At 48.6% G+C, this 14340-nt stretch overlaps 1 protein-coding gene across 1 annotated transcript; it reads left to right on the top strand.

The window, feature by feature from the left end:
* Positions 1 to 232: 232 nt before the first annotated feature.
* Positions 233 to 9635, top strand: marveld1 (MARVEL domain containing 1). The gene has a single exon (XM_052027815.1). It carries the CDS (start codon positions 457 to 459, stop codon positions 952 to 954), a length of 498 nt encoding a protein of 165 aa, XP_051883775.1. The 5' UTR covers positions 233 to 456; the 3' UTR covers positions 955 to 9635.
* Positions 9636 to 14340: the final 4705 nt, after the last annotated feature.

Here is a 14340-nt window from a genome sequence, read left to right as displayed (position 1 = left end):
AAAAAAAATAACTTAGAAAAGTAAGAACGATCAGGAAACGTTTAGAGATCTAAAAAAAAGCTTTGAAGAGGAAATAACGGCTTTGAAAGGAAGTGACTATTCAAAAGACAGGGAGGTTCAGAAACAAAAATAGCAATGTAGAACATTAAAAGTTTAGAAAAACAAAACGTCTAGAAGTTTGCGTTTTGCAAAATAAATTAGTTTCTGAAGGAAATGGCTAACAAAAACCCCTCAGAAAATTAAAAAAAAGTTCAGGATAATAAAATGCTGAGGGATTAGGTGTGAGTTTGGAAAGGAAATACTTTGTGAAGAAGGAAGAGTAAGTTTGAGAGGGGCTGCAGCCTGGAGCAGAGCGAGGGAAGGCACAGGAAGCGGAATCACGACAGCCCGTGTGTGTGTGTGTGTGTCTGAGCGTCTGCTGCACCTTTTAGCGGGAAGCCTCTCCGGTAAAACGTCATGCCCCCTCAGTCCAGCAAAGTGTTGTCGTTGTCCCTCCGGAGGGAGTTCCTGAGGAGTGTGCTGGGGGTGCTGAGGGTCCTGCAGCTGATCCTGGGCACTGTGGTCTGGGTGGCCATCGCGGTGAGCAAGTACGACGGGAGCTTGCACTATGTGGTGTTCGTGGCTGTCCTATTCTGGCTCACCACCTTAGCCCTCTTCTTCCTCACCCTACTGGGCAAAAGCGAGCTGGTGCCCCTGCTGGGAGCAGAACGCTGGACTCTGACAAACGCCCTGCACGATGGACTGGCTACTGTCCTCTACCTGGTGGCTTCCTGCCTCATTGGCAGCAAGACGCGGGAGAAGAGCTTCTGCGACCTGCCCGCCTACAGCTACCACTGTCCTTACAAGGTCTACCTGAGCGCCACTGTCTTCGTCTGCCTCTGTACCCTGCTCTACCTGATCTCCGCTCTCTACTGCTTCTGCAAGAGGTGTCGTGGCGAGCAGTCGGTCATTTAGCACTGGCTCTCCTCAGAGACCCTGAGCTTTGGATTCTGTGCCATCCCACCCCCGACCGACACAAACCAAGTGGCTATCTTGGCTTCTGTTTTGCTCAAGCACTTGACCCGGGAGATTTCTCAAACTGGGGACGGAGGGAATGGAAGCAATCCCCAGAGGAAGAGAAGATTTAAAGAGGAATTCAACCAAAAGGAGAATAGGCAATTGGAATTTTGTTTTCTTCAGTTGAAGAGGAGAAAACTCCGTATGGATTATTACCTTAAGCAACTAGTGTGTGTGTGTGTGTGTGAGAGAGAGAGAGAGCCCCAGATGTTGGTCTGTGGATTAGATTATAAATTCTCCCCTTCTGCCCCATCTCCCACCGAGGCTCAGAGTTAAATGATTCCTGACTGACATTCCTGCATGACATTTGGCAAAAGGTTTAAGTTCACCCTTCCCAGCCTTCTCTCACCACTGCCCCCACCCCCTCCTCCTCCCCCTCCCCCTCCCCCCCCCCACCCCGTTCCCCCCTCCCTCAAATGGCCTGCAACATTCCACAGAAATATTGGGAGCTGAATTAATTTCCTTTTGACAAGCTGAATTTGCCACTGTGTTGTAAAGCGAGAGAGAGACAGACAGACAGACTTCTATGCGACTTGTTGGCATGCAAAATATTTCTACTGTACAAGTTTTGGAACTGCTTGTGTTTAACATTCCTTTGTTTCTGTGAGATGAGAGGCTCTATAATTCTATCCAAAGGAAAGGGTGTTACTGTCAGTGTATTGCAGCCGCAGGGAAGCTGGCTGTTATTTTCAAGTTTAGACCGACCAGCAATGTAATCACCTGTCTAATCTGGTTGTCTGACTGTCATAGTGCTAGCCTGGATTTGTGGTAGCAGATTGCAGGGTGAAATGTTGCTAAATATCGCTTGTTTTAAACTCAGATTATATGTCTGCGTACCTAATTAAAGTGGTGTGGGTTGGTAGGAGCCTCAGATACTGAGGCGCACAGGTTAGAGGCTCATTGTTGGGAAGGGTTCCACCGTCGGGGTGGAAGTCTTCCCAACACGGGCTGCAGCCTCTGAAGGAGTCATTGGAATGGACTTGGGTACAATGGAAGGGTTTCTGGGCAGAGGGAAAAGTTGGATGGATAGGAATTGGAGATAGAAACATAGAGAAAAACCTACAACACAATTCAGGCCCTTCGGCCCACAAAGCTGTGCCGAACATGTCCCTACCTTAGAAATTACTAGGCTTACCCATAGCCCTCTATTTTTCTAAGCTCCATGTACCTATCCAAAAGTCTCTTAAAAGACCCTATCGTATCCACCTCCGCCACTGTTACCAGCAGCCCATTCCATGCACTCACCACTCTCTGAGTAAAAAAACTTACCCCTGACATCTCCTCTGTACCTACTCCCCAGCACCTTAAACCTGTGTCCTCTTGTGGCAACCATTTCAGCCCTGGGAAAAAGCCTCTTGACTATCCACACGATCAATACCTCTCATCATCTGATACACCTCTATCAGGTCCCCCCTCATCCTCCATCGCTCCAAGGAGGTGTGGGAATTCAGGGAGACCTTTTTATGGATGTGGGTTTCAGCATTTATTGCCCATCTCTAATAGCCCCTTGAGAAGGTGGGGGGAGCCGCCTCCTTGAACCACTGCAGCCCCTCTTGGTGAAGGTGCTCCCACAGTGCTGTTGGGGATGGAGTTCCAGGGGTTAGACCCAGTGATGATGAAGGAATGAGATATTTCCAAGTTGGAATGGTGTGTGACTTGGAGGGGAACAAGCAGGTGGGGTGCTTCTATTATGCGCCTGAAACTCTTCGATGGTGGAGGTCATAGTCATAAGGCTTTGGAGGGTGTGGGTAGGTAGGTGGTTGTGTCGAATGAGAGGGTGGGTAGGTGTAGGATAAAGGTTTCACCAGCCTTTGGTGGGGGTTAGGAAGGTGAGGGTGAGGTGAAGGTCTTGCATACTGTTCATACAGGTCAATTCATTACACAGTGCATTAAGGTAGTTCAAGGGAAAACAATACGGAATGCAGAATAAAGTGTCACAGCTACCGAGAAAGTGCAGTGCAGGCAGACAATAAGTTGCAGGGTCATAATGAGGTAGTTTGTGAGGTCAAGAGCCCATCTTATCGTACAAGGGCACTGGTCAATAGTCTTAGAACAGCGGGGTAGAAGTTGTCCTTGAGCCTGGTGGTACGTGCTTTCAGGCTTTTGTATCTTCTGCCCGATGGGTGAGGGGAGAAGGGAGAATGTCCGGGGTGGGTGGGGTCTTTGATAATGCTGGCTGCTTTACCGAGGCAGAGAGAAGTGTAGACAGAGTCCATGGAGAAGAGGCTGGTCTCTGTGCTTTGGGGGTTTGCGTGTAGAATAACTGATACCCAGGGGTTGGTTATGGGCTGGAATATATTTGAAAGGATTGGGAGTTTATATTTGGAATAACAGATACCCAGGAGTGAGTTACTAGTTGGAATATAATTGAACAGTTGGACTAGGTTGTATTTAGTACAGCAGATATTTGGAAGTGTGTTACATATTGGAATGTATCCAAAATGCATCCATTTAATGGATAAAATTGCAATTCCAAACAACATGCTGGGTATGAACTAATGGTCTCAGAATGTGGTGTAAGAATGAATATCTCTTTCATGAAGGAACCTCCTAGCTCCAGCTGTTGATACAGCTGTGTTCTAGCCCAGTATCCCAACATTACACTGGGCTTCTTTAGGAATAGGAAAAGTCACACTTAAATCAGTGATCCAAGTGGTCCAACTTTCACACTCCTTGCCTCTGTCACCTGCAATCACCAGCTCTTCCCCCTGGTTTAATGCAGATCAGCTCGTGTTTGTGAAGAGAATATCGCTCTGATAATGGGGTGGTGAACTTCCTCAGTCCAAGAGCATGTGTGTAAACCACAACTTAGGGCAGGACCTTTTCCCCTCCCCTTCCAATGGGGCATATATTGGCATACTGTGTCCAGTTCTGAGACAAAGCTGAGATAGAGCCTTTAGAGAGGGTGGGAGGGGAATAAGATAATAGCAGAGATGTTAGTCAAGTAAGTAGACTGTAGAAGGTGAGCTGTGGTTCTCCTGGGAAAAGGGGCTCTGACGGAGGGGTTTAAAATCATGGAAGGGTATGGCATGTAAAGGGAACATTCCCATTGGTGGAGGGGTCAGGAACGAGGGGATGGCGAATGGAGGTCACTGGCAAAAGAAGCAAAAGTGACTGGAGGAAGTGCAGTTTTACCCATTGAGTGGTCGGGCAGGTGGTCAGTGTGCGCCGATTCACTTGTGGTTTTCGAAAGGAAACTGGTTAAGTATTTGAAAGGAATTTTAAAAAAAAAGGCAGGGCTCCTGGAGAGGCTGCGAGAGTGGTCTTCCAAGCTGCTGTAGACTTGATAGGCCCAATGGCCTCTTTCTATCCTGTAACCATTCTTAGCATCATGTAACAAGATTACCGTAAAAACTCCTGTAGTTTGCAGGGAAGGGAATCTGCAAACCTTACAGACACCCAGAGCCATGTAGTTGACTCATGAATGGGGCCTCTCCACTTCTGGGCAATTATAGATGGGCCATATTTGCTAACAAGGCCAAAAATAAATTTTTGGGAAGAAAATTACCCCATGGCCTCTTTCCCACCTGCTGCCCACACCCCTGGATTACCAGAGGTCTATCAGTACTGTGAGCAGCCACCTGAAATCTTTGGGGCAGAGAATTGGAAAGACTCGGCCCTAACTTGGCGACGTGCTCTATTGCAGACCAACCAACAGGAACTAGGGTGGTTTTGTGGGGTCTTGCTCTGCGGTTGGAGCCTCAGTCAACTCTCTTTCGTAGGTTGTTGGATGTGGAGTTTTCTCCTTCCTCAGATTGCTCTCCCTGATCCTTGGGACATTCCATAGATGGGGCACACTTTGCCCACCCTGGTACTGTTCCCTTCCTGAGGGCTCGGAGCCAATGGGAGACAGGAGATCGCTTCCTTCTGTGCACTCATTGGGTTCCAATAAATGATCAATAAGGATTGATTCACACAGCACGGAACCCATATGGTGCTTTGTTTTCGTAGTCATAGAGTAATACAGCACAGAAGCAGGCCCTTCAGCCTAACTGGTCCATGCCGACAATGGTGCCCACCAAGCTAGCCCCATCTGCCTGCACTTCTCTTCCTCTTTGTGATACTTTTGTCGTCCGATATGTATTAGTTTGAAAGTTAAATATTGTAGGACCGAGAAAGGTATGTGGGGTCTAGAAGGTCAAAAACTCTTTGTGCCTGTGTGTGGGGGTATTACTGAATCTGTGATGATGGGGAGCTGCGTAGGGGACAAGGGTGCGTGTTAATGTTCTTGGGGAGGATGGGAGGGTGGATTTTCCCAGGGTGTGCAGATGGCTGTGGGAACACTACAGCAGCCTGACATCCATCAAGAGCGTTATTTGCAATGGGCTAGACCCTCCCTGCAGAAGATTAACGCTCCCTGTCCTAACTCCCCAGTTCCGAGTCCCTCTACGTTCCCTTAACTGGGGAGGAGATCTCATCGCATGACCTCCAATTGCCCCGCCCCCGTCATTCTCCTTCCATTCTGGGATCACCCACCTCCCTGTGACCAATTGTAATGGAAACACTGCCTGATTGGATTACAGTGCATCTTACAAACAATTAAAATGTTCAAAAAAAATGAATGCTAATTCTACTTTATTTATTACCCCTAGTTTCTCTGGCCCAAACACAACGCTTGCAGTAACCTTGTCCTGGAGAGTCATGCCTAATTGATGGAGTCCCTGGAAAGTTGACATCCCATCACCCAGGTGACTCTCCAGAACACTTGGGATGTCCCTTTACTGAATTATTTTGGGGTAATATTTCCACTGTGTCTTTCACGTATTATATTGCATGCTTTGCTTCCATTACCCAATGCCTGTAGAGTAGGTTCTAATTGTATTCTTGGGTTGTATCTACACCTTCCACTGCAAATATCGCGAATGGTGTTATTATATATTTTTTATCAATAATAGTAAGCTGTTTACCCACATGGGACACTATTTCTTTGGGATGGTATGCTTGTCTTTTGACATAACCTCTTGTAAATTAGATTCAAGCGATGTGCGCAGAGTAAAGCAGACTTTCACACTAATGCGTGGTGACGTGACTAATTATTTTTCTCTGCTGTTGTACCTCTGTCCTCGACCCTCCTCCTCATGGGGGTGACGGTGTGGGGCTGATACAAGGGGCTGCCTGGCTTCTCACCCACCTGCAGTGCAGTCCAAAGGACCATTCACCCGAAGCTCAGACTGGTTCCCCTCCCTCTCCAGGATGTTCTGAGGGCTTGCCCTACCGCATAGGCTTCTGTTCCGAAGAGTGTCACACAGCTTGGGGGATGGTGTTTTCATGTACAACAGCCAATACCCGGGAGTAAGTTACAGGCTGGGATCTAACCAAAGGGTTTGGGGTGTTCATATACAGAATCATAGATACCTGGGAGTGAGTTATAGACTGAGATCTGTTTGAGGGGTCTAAATGTTGAATAACAAATCCCCAGGAGTGGGTTACAAGCTGGAATCTTAATCGAGAGGTTCAGGGGGTTTATATATCAAATACGGATACTTGGGAGTCAGTTACTGGTTGGGATCTAATCGAGGGATTTGGGGGGTTTATATATAGAATAACAGATCCCTGGGAGTGAGTTACAGGCTGGGATCTAATTGAGGGCGTGATATAGAATAACAGATAACGGGAAGTGAGTTATAGACTGGAATCTAATCAATGAGTTTGTACATGGACTAACAGGTAATGATTATTTCTGGGGTTAGGTGTGGTGTGCAGGGAGTGGCAGATTTTGTGCACTCTTGGCCCTTGCCCAGAAGCAAATAATTTGTAGTGCAACACGAGGGTGTGTAATATGTGAATTTGTGGAGGAGTAAAATGGCATCCTTTCATCTTGAATGTTCTACCACAGGGTGAGCCTGTCTTTCGTGAGTATTTTGGAATTGGTAGAAGAGTCGTAGAGAGACACGGCATGGAAACAGGCCCTTCGGCCCACTGAGTCCATGCTGACCATTGACCACTCATCTATTGCCAATTATCCACTAATCCTATTTTACTCTCCCCACATTCCCATCAACTCCTGGATTCTATCACTCACCTATACAGTAGAAGCAATTCACAGCAGCCGATTCTCCTGGAGCTGTACACCACAGAAACGGGCCCTATTGGCCCAACTTGTCCATGCCGACTGTAATGTTAATCCCATTTTCCCCACTTAGGCCTTTCTCCCTCTACACCTTTCCTATCCAAGAACCTGTTCAAATGCCCTTTAACCGTTGTATCTGCCTCCACCACTTCCTCTGGCAGCTTGTTCCAGATATTCATCACCTTCTGTGTGAAAGACTTGCCCCTCTGATCTCCTTTAAGTTTCTTCCCTCTCACCTTAAACCTGTGCCTTCTAGTTTTAGACTCCCCTACCCTGGGGAAAAGACTGACTATGTATTGCATCTATACCCCTAATAATTTTGTAAACCTCTGTGAGGTCACACCTCAACCTCGTAACCCGGGGACTGCCTGTAATGAGCTGGGTGGCCATGTTTGTGGTTCTGTCAGCTCTTAAAGCTGACTAAAATCAGTCCCCACCCTGCCCTGCGTTGCTCGCTGATCTAGGAAATGGAAGTTCAGTGAGAATAAGCTCAGCCTATCCAATGTCTCCTTATAACCACAGCCCTCCGTTCCAGGCGACATCCTGAAGAATCCCTTCTGCACTCTCCCTATCGCTACAACATCCTTCCTGTAGTGTGGGGACCAGAACTGTACACAATACTCCAGGTGCAGTCTAATGTTGGCTAGGACATCATTAATTGGCCAAGTATTTACCCATTAATCCACATCACTAAAGCAACTAATCCTCTACTGCGATTAGCATTGCTGTTGGGACTTCTACTCAGGGATGCAATTCTTCGTAACACCAACAACAAGACTGGCGTGCACCTCTTAAATTAGTCCCCAGACTCATTGGAACACAGTGTCCAGTCCATTGTGCAGTGTGCACTGCTACATGTTAATTCGGACACTGTACTGGGGAATGCCTTGTCTCACTGAGGCAGTCACTGAGTAACTCGTGTGATGAGGAGATGATTGGGGTTTGGGATTGTACAAGTTATAAAATGAAACCAATTTTAAATACAGTACAGATCGTCTCTGGGTTGTGGACCCCCTGTACATACGAGCGAGTGTTTGGGAGACCGGCGGGAAGGATGGGGACGGATTTACCAGCTGCTGCGGGGCTGCAGGTACCTTCTGCTGGGTGGGAACGGGGCATTTCCCCATAATCTCTCCCGAGCCTCAAAAGTCGGGGGTGGGTGGAGCCGAGCAGAGCCGGGAGCACTGAGCAGACTCACTCACTGAGTCAGTGAGGCCGCTCTTCCCGTGCCTTCTCGCTTCCCCCTCACCACTGTTTCTGTGACCCTCTCCCACACACTGTGTCCGTTTATTTCCCACTTACGGACAGTTCGGGTCAGGGACAGAATGCTGTCGTAACCCGGGGACTGCCTGTAATGAGTTGGGTGGCTGTGTTTGTTGTTCTGTCAGCTCTTCAAGTCGACTGAAATCAGTCCCCACCCTGCCCTGCCTTGCTCACTGGTCTAGGAAATGGAAGTTCAACTGTTTACAACAGTTAATTGTTGGGCAGTCAAATTCAAAGCAGCCTGTGTGACTCAGCCCAGGACTGATATACTGGGGTCATTAACCTCAGATGAGCAACAAACAACCGGGCAAATTTCAGGTTGCCTCTGATCTCAGGAAGGTCTGTGTACTTCATAATATTTTGAAACCATCTACATGAGGTAGAAGACGAAGCTAGTGTCAAAAATCGAGGACTTCCATAGGTTAGATACAGAGTGAAGCTTCCTCACACTGTCCCATCACACACTCCCAGGGCAGGGACCGCACGGGTTAGATACAGAGTGAAGCTCCCTCTACACCGTCCCATCACACACTCCCAGGGCAGGGACAACACAGGTTAGGTACAGAGAAAAGCCACACCATGATCTTTGGAACCAGCGGGCAGAGCTGCTGCCTCACAGCTCCAGTGACCCGGGTTTGATCCTGACCTCTGGCGCTGTCTGTGTGGAATTTGTGCATTCTCCCTGTAACCGTGTGGGTTTCCCCCGGGTGCTCCGGTTTCCTCCCACATCCCAACGATGTGCGGGTCGGTGGGTTAATTGCCTGTTGGAAATTGTCCTTAGTGTGTGGGTGGTTGGTAGTATATGGGGGGAGTTGATAGGATTGTGGGGAGAATAAAATGACATTGCTGTAGGGTGATTATAAATGGGGGCCTTATGGTTGGCATGGACTTGATGGGCCAAAGGGCTTGTTTCCGTGCTATGACTGTGGAATGTGTCCATGGAATGTTTCAAGCTGACAGCTGCCCGTGTGTTCTTCCAACGAAAGGTCTGATCTGGAAACGTGGACAGACAATGGGCTTATTCACCAAGCAGTTTCCCAACACTCCCCCCCACACCAACCTGCGACCCCCGCCCCCCCCCCCCGAGGGGTACATGGTCTTTAAGCTGTGCACACGGACAATGCAATGGAATACAAATCATTACATCCTCCTCTTGGTCTCAGTCCAGGCGGAGGGCTTCGCTCTGTTCCTCACAAACCCCTCACTGCCACCCCCAAGAACGTGACCCAGTAACTACTTGTTGGGAGTGCTGGAATAGACCAGGGTGGGGTTGGGTAGGGGAGAGTGGGATGGGATGTGTTGGTGGGGTCACTGTGAACTAGGATATGAGGATGGGCTTTGGTGGTGAGGTGGGTGGGGATGTGGTTACTGTGATGGGGGTTGGTTTGGGCGGGGGTGGGTGAGTCTGGTGTGGGGATGGACTGTTCAGAGCCTGATAGGTGTGGGGCTCAGTGTGAGTTGGAACACAAGCAACACTGAGGTCTTGGCAACTTTCAGGCATTCACTGGAGTTCAGGAGACTGTGGGGTGACCTTATAGAGGTGTATAAAATCATCAGGGGCATAGATCTGGTAAAGACACTTGATTTTTCCCGAGGGTTGGGGAATCAAAAACTAGAGGGCACAGGTTTAAGGTGAGGGGGGGAGATTTAATAGGAACCTGAGGGGCAATATTTTCACCCAAAGAGTGGTCTGTATATGGAATGAGCTGCCAGAGGAAGTGCTTGAGGCAGGTACATTACAATACCAATATTTAAAAGGTACTTGGACAGGTACATGGATAGGAAAGGTTTAGAGGGATATGGGCCAAAAGTGGGCAAATGGGACTAGCTTGGATGGGCATCTTGGTTGGCATGGACCAGTTGGGCCAAAGGGCCTGTTTCCGTGCTGTATGACTCTGTGATTCTCTGCCAGTGTTAAGGAGCCCTGTGAAACTCCAAGAATCCGGCATTTTATGAACTTTGATTGTGCTGGAGCAGCAGACATTCCGGACTATTGGATGTTACTCCAAACACGGTTTTATTTCACTTCCTTAACACGTCACACAGCACAACAATACATCTGGTGAGTTTAAAGGGAGTGGGATATAAACTAAGACCCCTGACCCCAGGTGTTCAGGACTCCCACCCCGGCTTCAGCCACACATCTGGCCCACAGTCCGGACCCCAGCTCTGGCCACACCCCTCATTTGCACTCAGGACCCTGGTTTACATTCTGGACCAATGAGTGAGCCAGGTGTTGAACTCAGGATTTAGACTCGGAATCATACAGCACAGAAACAGACCCTTTGGCCCATCTGATCCATGCCAACCAAGATTCCCATCTAAGCTAGTCCCATTTGCCTGCATTTGGAGTTGGTTTATTATTGTCACTTGTACCAAGGTACAGCATAAAACTTGTCTTGCATATGGTTCATACAGATCAATTCATTACGCGGCACATTGAGGTAGTACAGGGTAAAAACAATAACAGAATACAGAGTAAAGTGTCACAGCTACAGGGAAGTGCAGTGCAGGTAGACAATAAGACAATAAGGGGAGGGGGGAGGGGGGAAGGGGGAGGGGGAGGAGGGGAGGGGGAGGGGGAGGGGGGGGAGGGGAGAGGGGGGAGGGGGGAAGAGGGGGAAAGAGGGGGAGGGGGAAAGAGGGGGAGGGGGAGGGGGGAGGGGGAAGTGGGGGAAGGTCACAACAAGGTAGATTGTGAGGTCAAGAGTCCATCTCATTGTATAAGGGAACCGTTCAATAGTCTTATCACAGTGGGGTAGAAACTGTCCTTGAGCCTGGTGGTATGTGCTCTCAGGCTCCTGTATCTTCTGCCTGATGGGAGAGGGGAGAAGAGAGAATGACCCGGGTGGGTGGGGTCTTTGATTATGCTGGCTGCTTCACCAAGGCAGCAAGAGGTATAGACAGATTCCATGGAGGGGAGGCTGGTTTCCGTGATGTGCTGGGCTGTGTCCACAACTCTCTGCAGTTTCTGGCGGTCCTGGGCAGAGCAGTTGCCGTACCAAGCCGTGATGCATCCGGATAGGGTGGTTTCTATGGTGCATCGATAAATGTGGGTGAGTTTTGCCCACATCCCTCCAAACCTTTCCTTTCCATGTTCCTGTCCAAGTTGTTAATGTACCTGCCTCAACCACTTCCTCTGGCAGCTCGTTCCACATACTGACCACTCTCTGGGTGAAAAAGTTGCCCCTCAGGTTCCTATTAAATCTCTCCCCCTCACCTTAAACCTATGTCCTCTGGTTCTTGATTCCCCAACCCTGGGAAAAACTGAGTGCATTCACCCTATCTATGGCCCTTATGATTTTATACACATCTAAAAGATCAGCCCTCATTTGCCTACACTCCAATGAATAAAGTCCTACCCTGTTCAACCTCTCTCCATAACTCCCTCCCTCGAGTCCCGGCAACATCCTCATAACTCTTTAGCGAGCAATCGGATGCTGGATTATTTACCGTAGCGAGCCACAGGCAGTGGGTACATGGTAAAGTAACCACGAGCACATGCAAGAGCTAAGGCTCTGGACTGTAGTGAGTAGCAGAATGAAGGAAGTGTGGTGGGCAGAGTCATCCGATCAATCATGCTGACTTCCCCCAGCAGACTGTTTGCTGCTCATCGGATCGATGCCTGGACATCTGGTTAGCATCAATGTGAGAACGTGGGGTTGTGCCAACACTGCTCTGTGAGTTGACCCTGAGCACAAACAAGGAGATAAAGACGTTCTGATACAGATAACCTGATAATTGCTTAACTCGTGGTTGAAGTGTTAGAGATTATGGCCTCATGCCAGCAGGAACTTGCAGCAATTAACGAAACAAGTACAAATATGGAAGAGTTGACCATGCAATTAGCCATAAAATCAAAACAATGTCCAGAGGACTGCTGTTGAATTTTATTGCCATGTGCATAAGTGCGGTGAGGTACAGGTACAATGAAAAACTTGCTTGCAGCAGCAAAGTAATGAATAAAGAGGTGGCTTACAGGATGATTGGCAGCAACGTTTTTGGAGAATGGTCAGAATCAGGTTTATTATCACTGACATATGTTGTGAAATGTGTTGTTTTGTGGCAACCGTACAGTGCAAGACATAGAAATGATTATAAATTACAAAACTAAGTCAATAGTGCAAAAAAAGGAAGAATGAGGCAGTGTTCATGGGTTCATGGACCTTTCAGAAATCTGATGGCGGAGGGGAAGAAGCTGTTCCTGAATCGTTGAGTGTGGGTCTTCAGGCTCCTGTACCTTCTCCCGATTGATAACGAGAAGAGGGCATGTCCGGGTAGTGAGGGTCCTTAGTGATGGATGCCGCCTTCTTGATGCACCGCCTCTTGAAGGTGTCCTCGATGGTGGGGAGGGTTGTGCCCGTGATGGAGCTGGCTGAGTCTACAACCCAATTATCACTGACTTATCTGACGCGGTTTGTTGTTCTGCGGCAACAGTACAATGTAAAGGCATAAAATTACTATAAATTACAAAAATAAATAAATAGTGGAAAAAAAAGGAATAACGAGGTTCTATTCCTGGGTTCATGGACTATTCAGGAAGCTGACAGTGGAGGGGAAGAAGCTGTTCCTGAATCATTGAGTGTGGGTCTTCAGGCTCCTTCAGTGCTGAGCCCACTGCTCTACTCTCTCTACATGACTGTGTGGCTAGGCACAGATCAAACACCATCTATAAATTCGCCGATGACACCACTGTTGTTGGCAGAATCTCAGTTGGCGACGAGGAGGTGTACAGGAGTGAGATAGATCGGCTGGTTGAGTGGTGTCGCAACAACAACCTCACACTCAACGTCAGCAAGACCAAGGAACTGACTGTGGACTTCAGGAAGGGGAAGTCAGGAGAACACACACGTGTCCTCATTGAGGGGTCAACGGTGGAAAGGGTGAGCAGCTTCAAGTTCCTGGGCGTCAACATCTCAGAGGATCTATCCTGGGCCCAACACACTGATGCAATCATGAAGAAGGCATGCCAGCAGCTCTACTTCATTAGGAGTTTGAGGAGATTTGGTATGTCACCAAAGACCCTTGCAAATTTCTACAGATGTACAGTGGAGAACATTCTGACTGGTTGCATCACCGCCTGGTATGGAGGCTCCAATGCACAGGATCGAAAGAGGCTGCAGAGGGTTGTAGACACAGCCAGCTCCATCACGGGCACAACCCTTCCCACCACTGAGGACATCGTCATGAGGTGGTGCCTCAAGAAGGCGGCATCCATCACTAAGGACCCTCACCACCTGGGACATGCCCTCTTCACGTTACTACCATCGGGGAGGATGGAAAAATAAATAAAAGTAAACTAAATAAAAGCGCATTGTAGTGTAAAGTGGTCCCAGTGTTGCTGTACTGAGGTAATGATTAGGGTTGTGCACGTTGGTTCAAGAACCGAATGGTTGAAGGGAAGTCGCTGTTCCTGAACCTGGTGGTGTGGGACTTCAGGCTTCTGTACCTCCTGCCCTGATCTTACCATCCTCGATCCGACAGACTGCCTCAGAACTAGAAGAAGACTGAGGTGGTGCCACCATGCTATTAGGGAGGGATTTCCAGAGATGTTGAATACATGAGGTGCAGTTAGGAGGGCAACCTGCAGGGGGTGGCGTTCCCTGACACCTGCTGCCCTGGTCCTTCTGGGTGATAAAGGTCCTGGGTTTGGGAGGTGCAGTAAGCTGGGTGAGTAACTGCAGGGCACCTTGTAGATGGTGCCCACTGCAGCTGCTGGTGGTCCGGTGATGGTATGTATAAGGTGTTGGATGTAGAGCCAGTCAAGTGGTCTGTAGATAGTCATAGTGTCGTAGAGTCATACAGTGCGGAAACAGGCCCTTCGGCCCAACTGGTCCATGCTGACCAAGCTAGTCCCATTTGCCAGCGTTTGGCCCATAACCTTCTAAACCTTTCCCATCCGTGTACCTGTCCAACTGTCTTTTATAGGTTGTTATTGCACCCGCCCCAAC

The sequence above is a fragment of the Pristis pectinata genome, chromosome 12 (genome assembly GCF_009764475.1).
Source record: "Pristis pectinata isolate sPriPec2 chromosome 12, sPriPec2.1.pri, whole genome shotgun sequence".
In the NCBI taxonomy this organism is placed as follows: domain Eukaryota; kingdom Metazoa; phylum Chordata; class Chondrichthyes; order Rhinopristiformes; family Pristidae; genus Pristis; species Pristis pectinata.
This window is presented reverse-complemented; position numbering and strand designations above follow the sequence as displayed.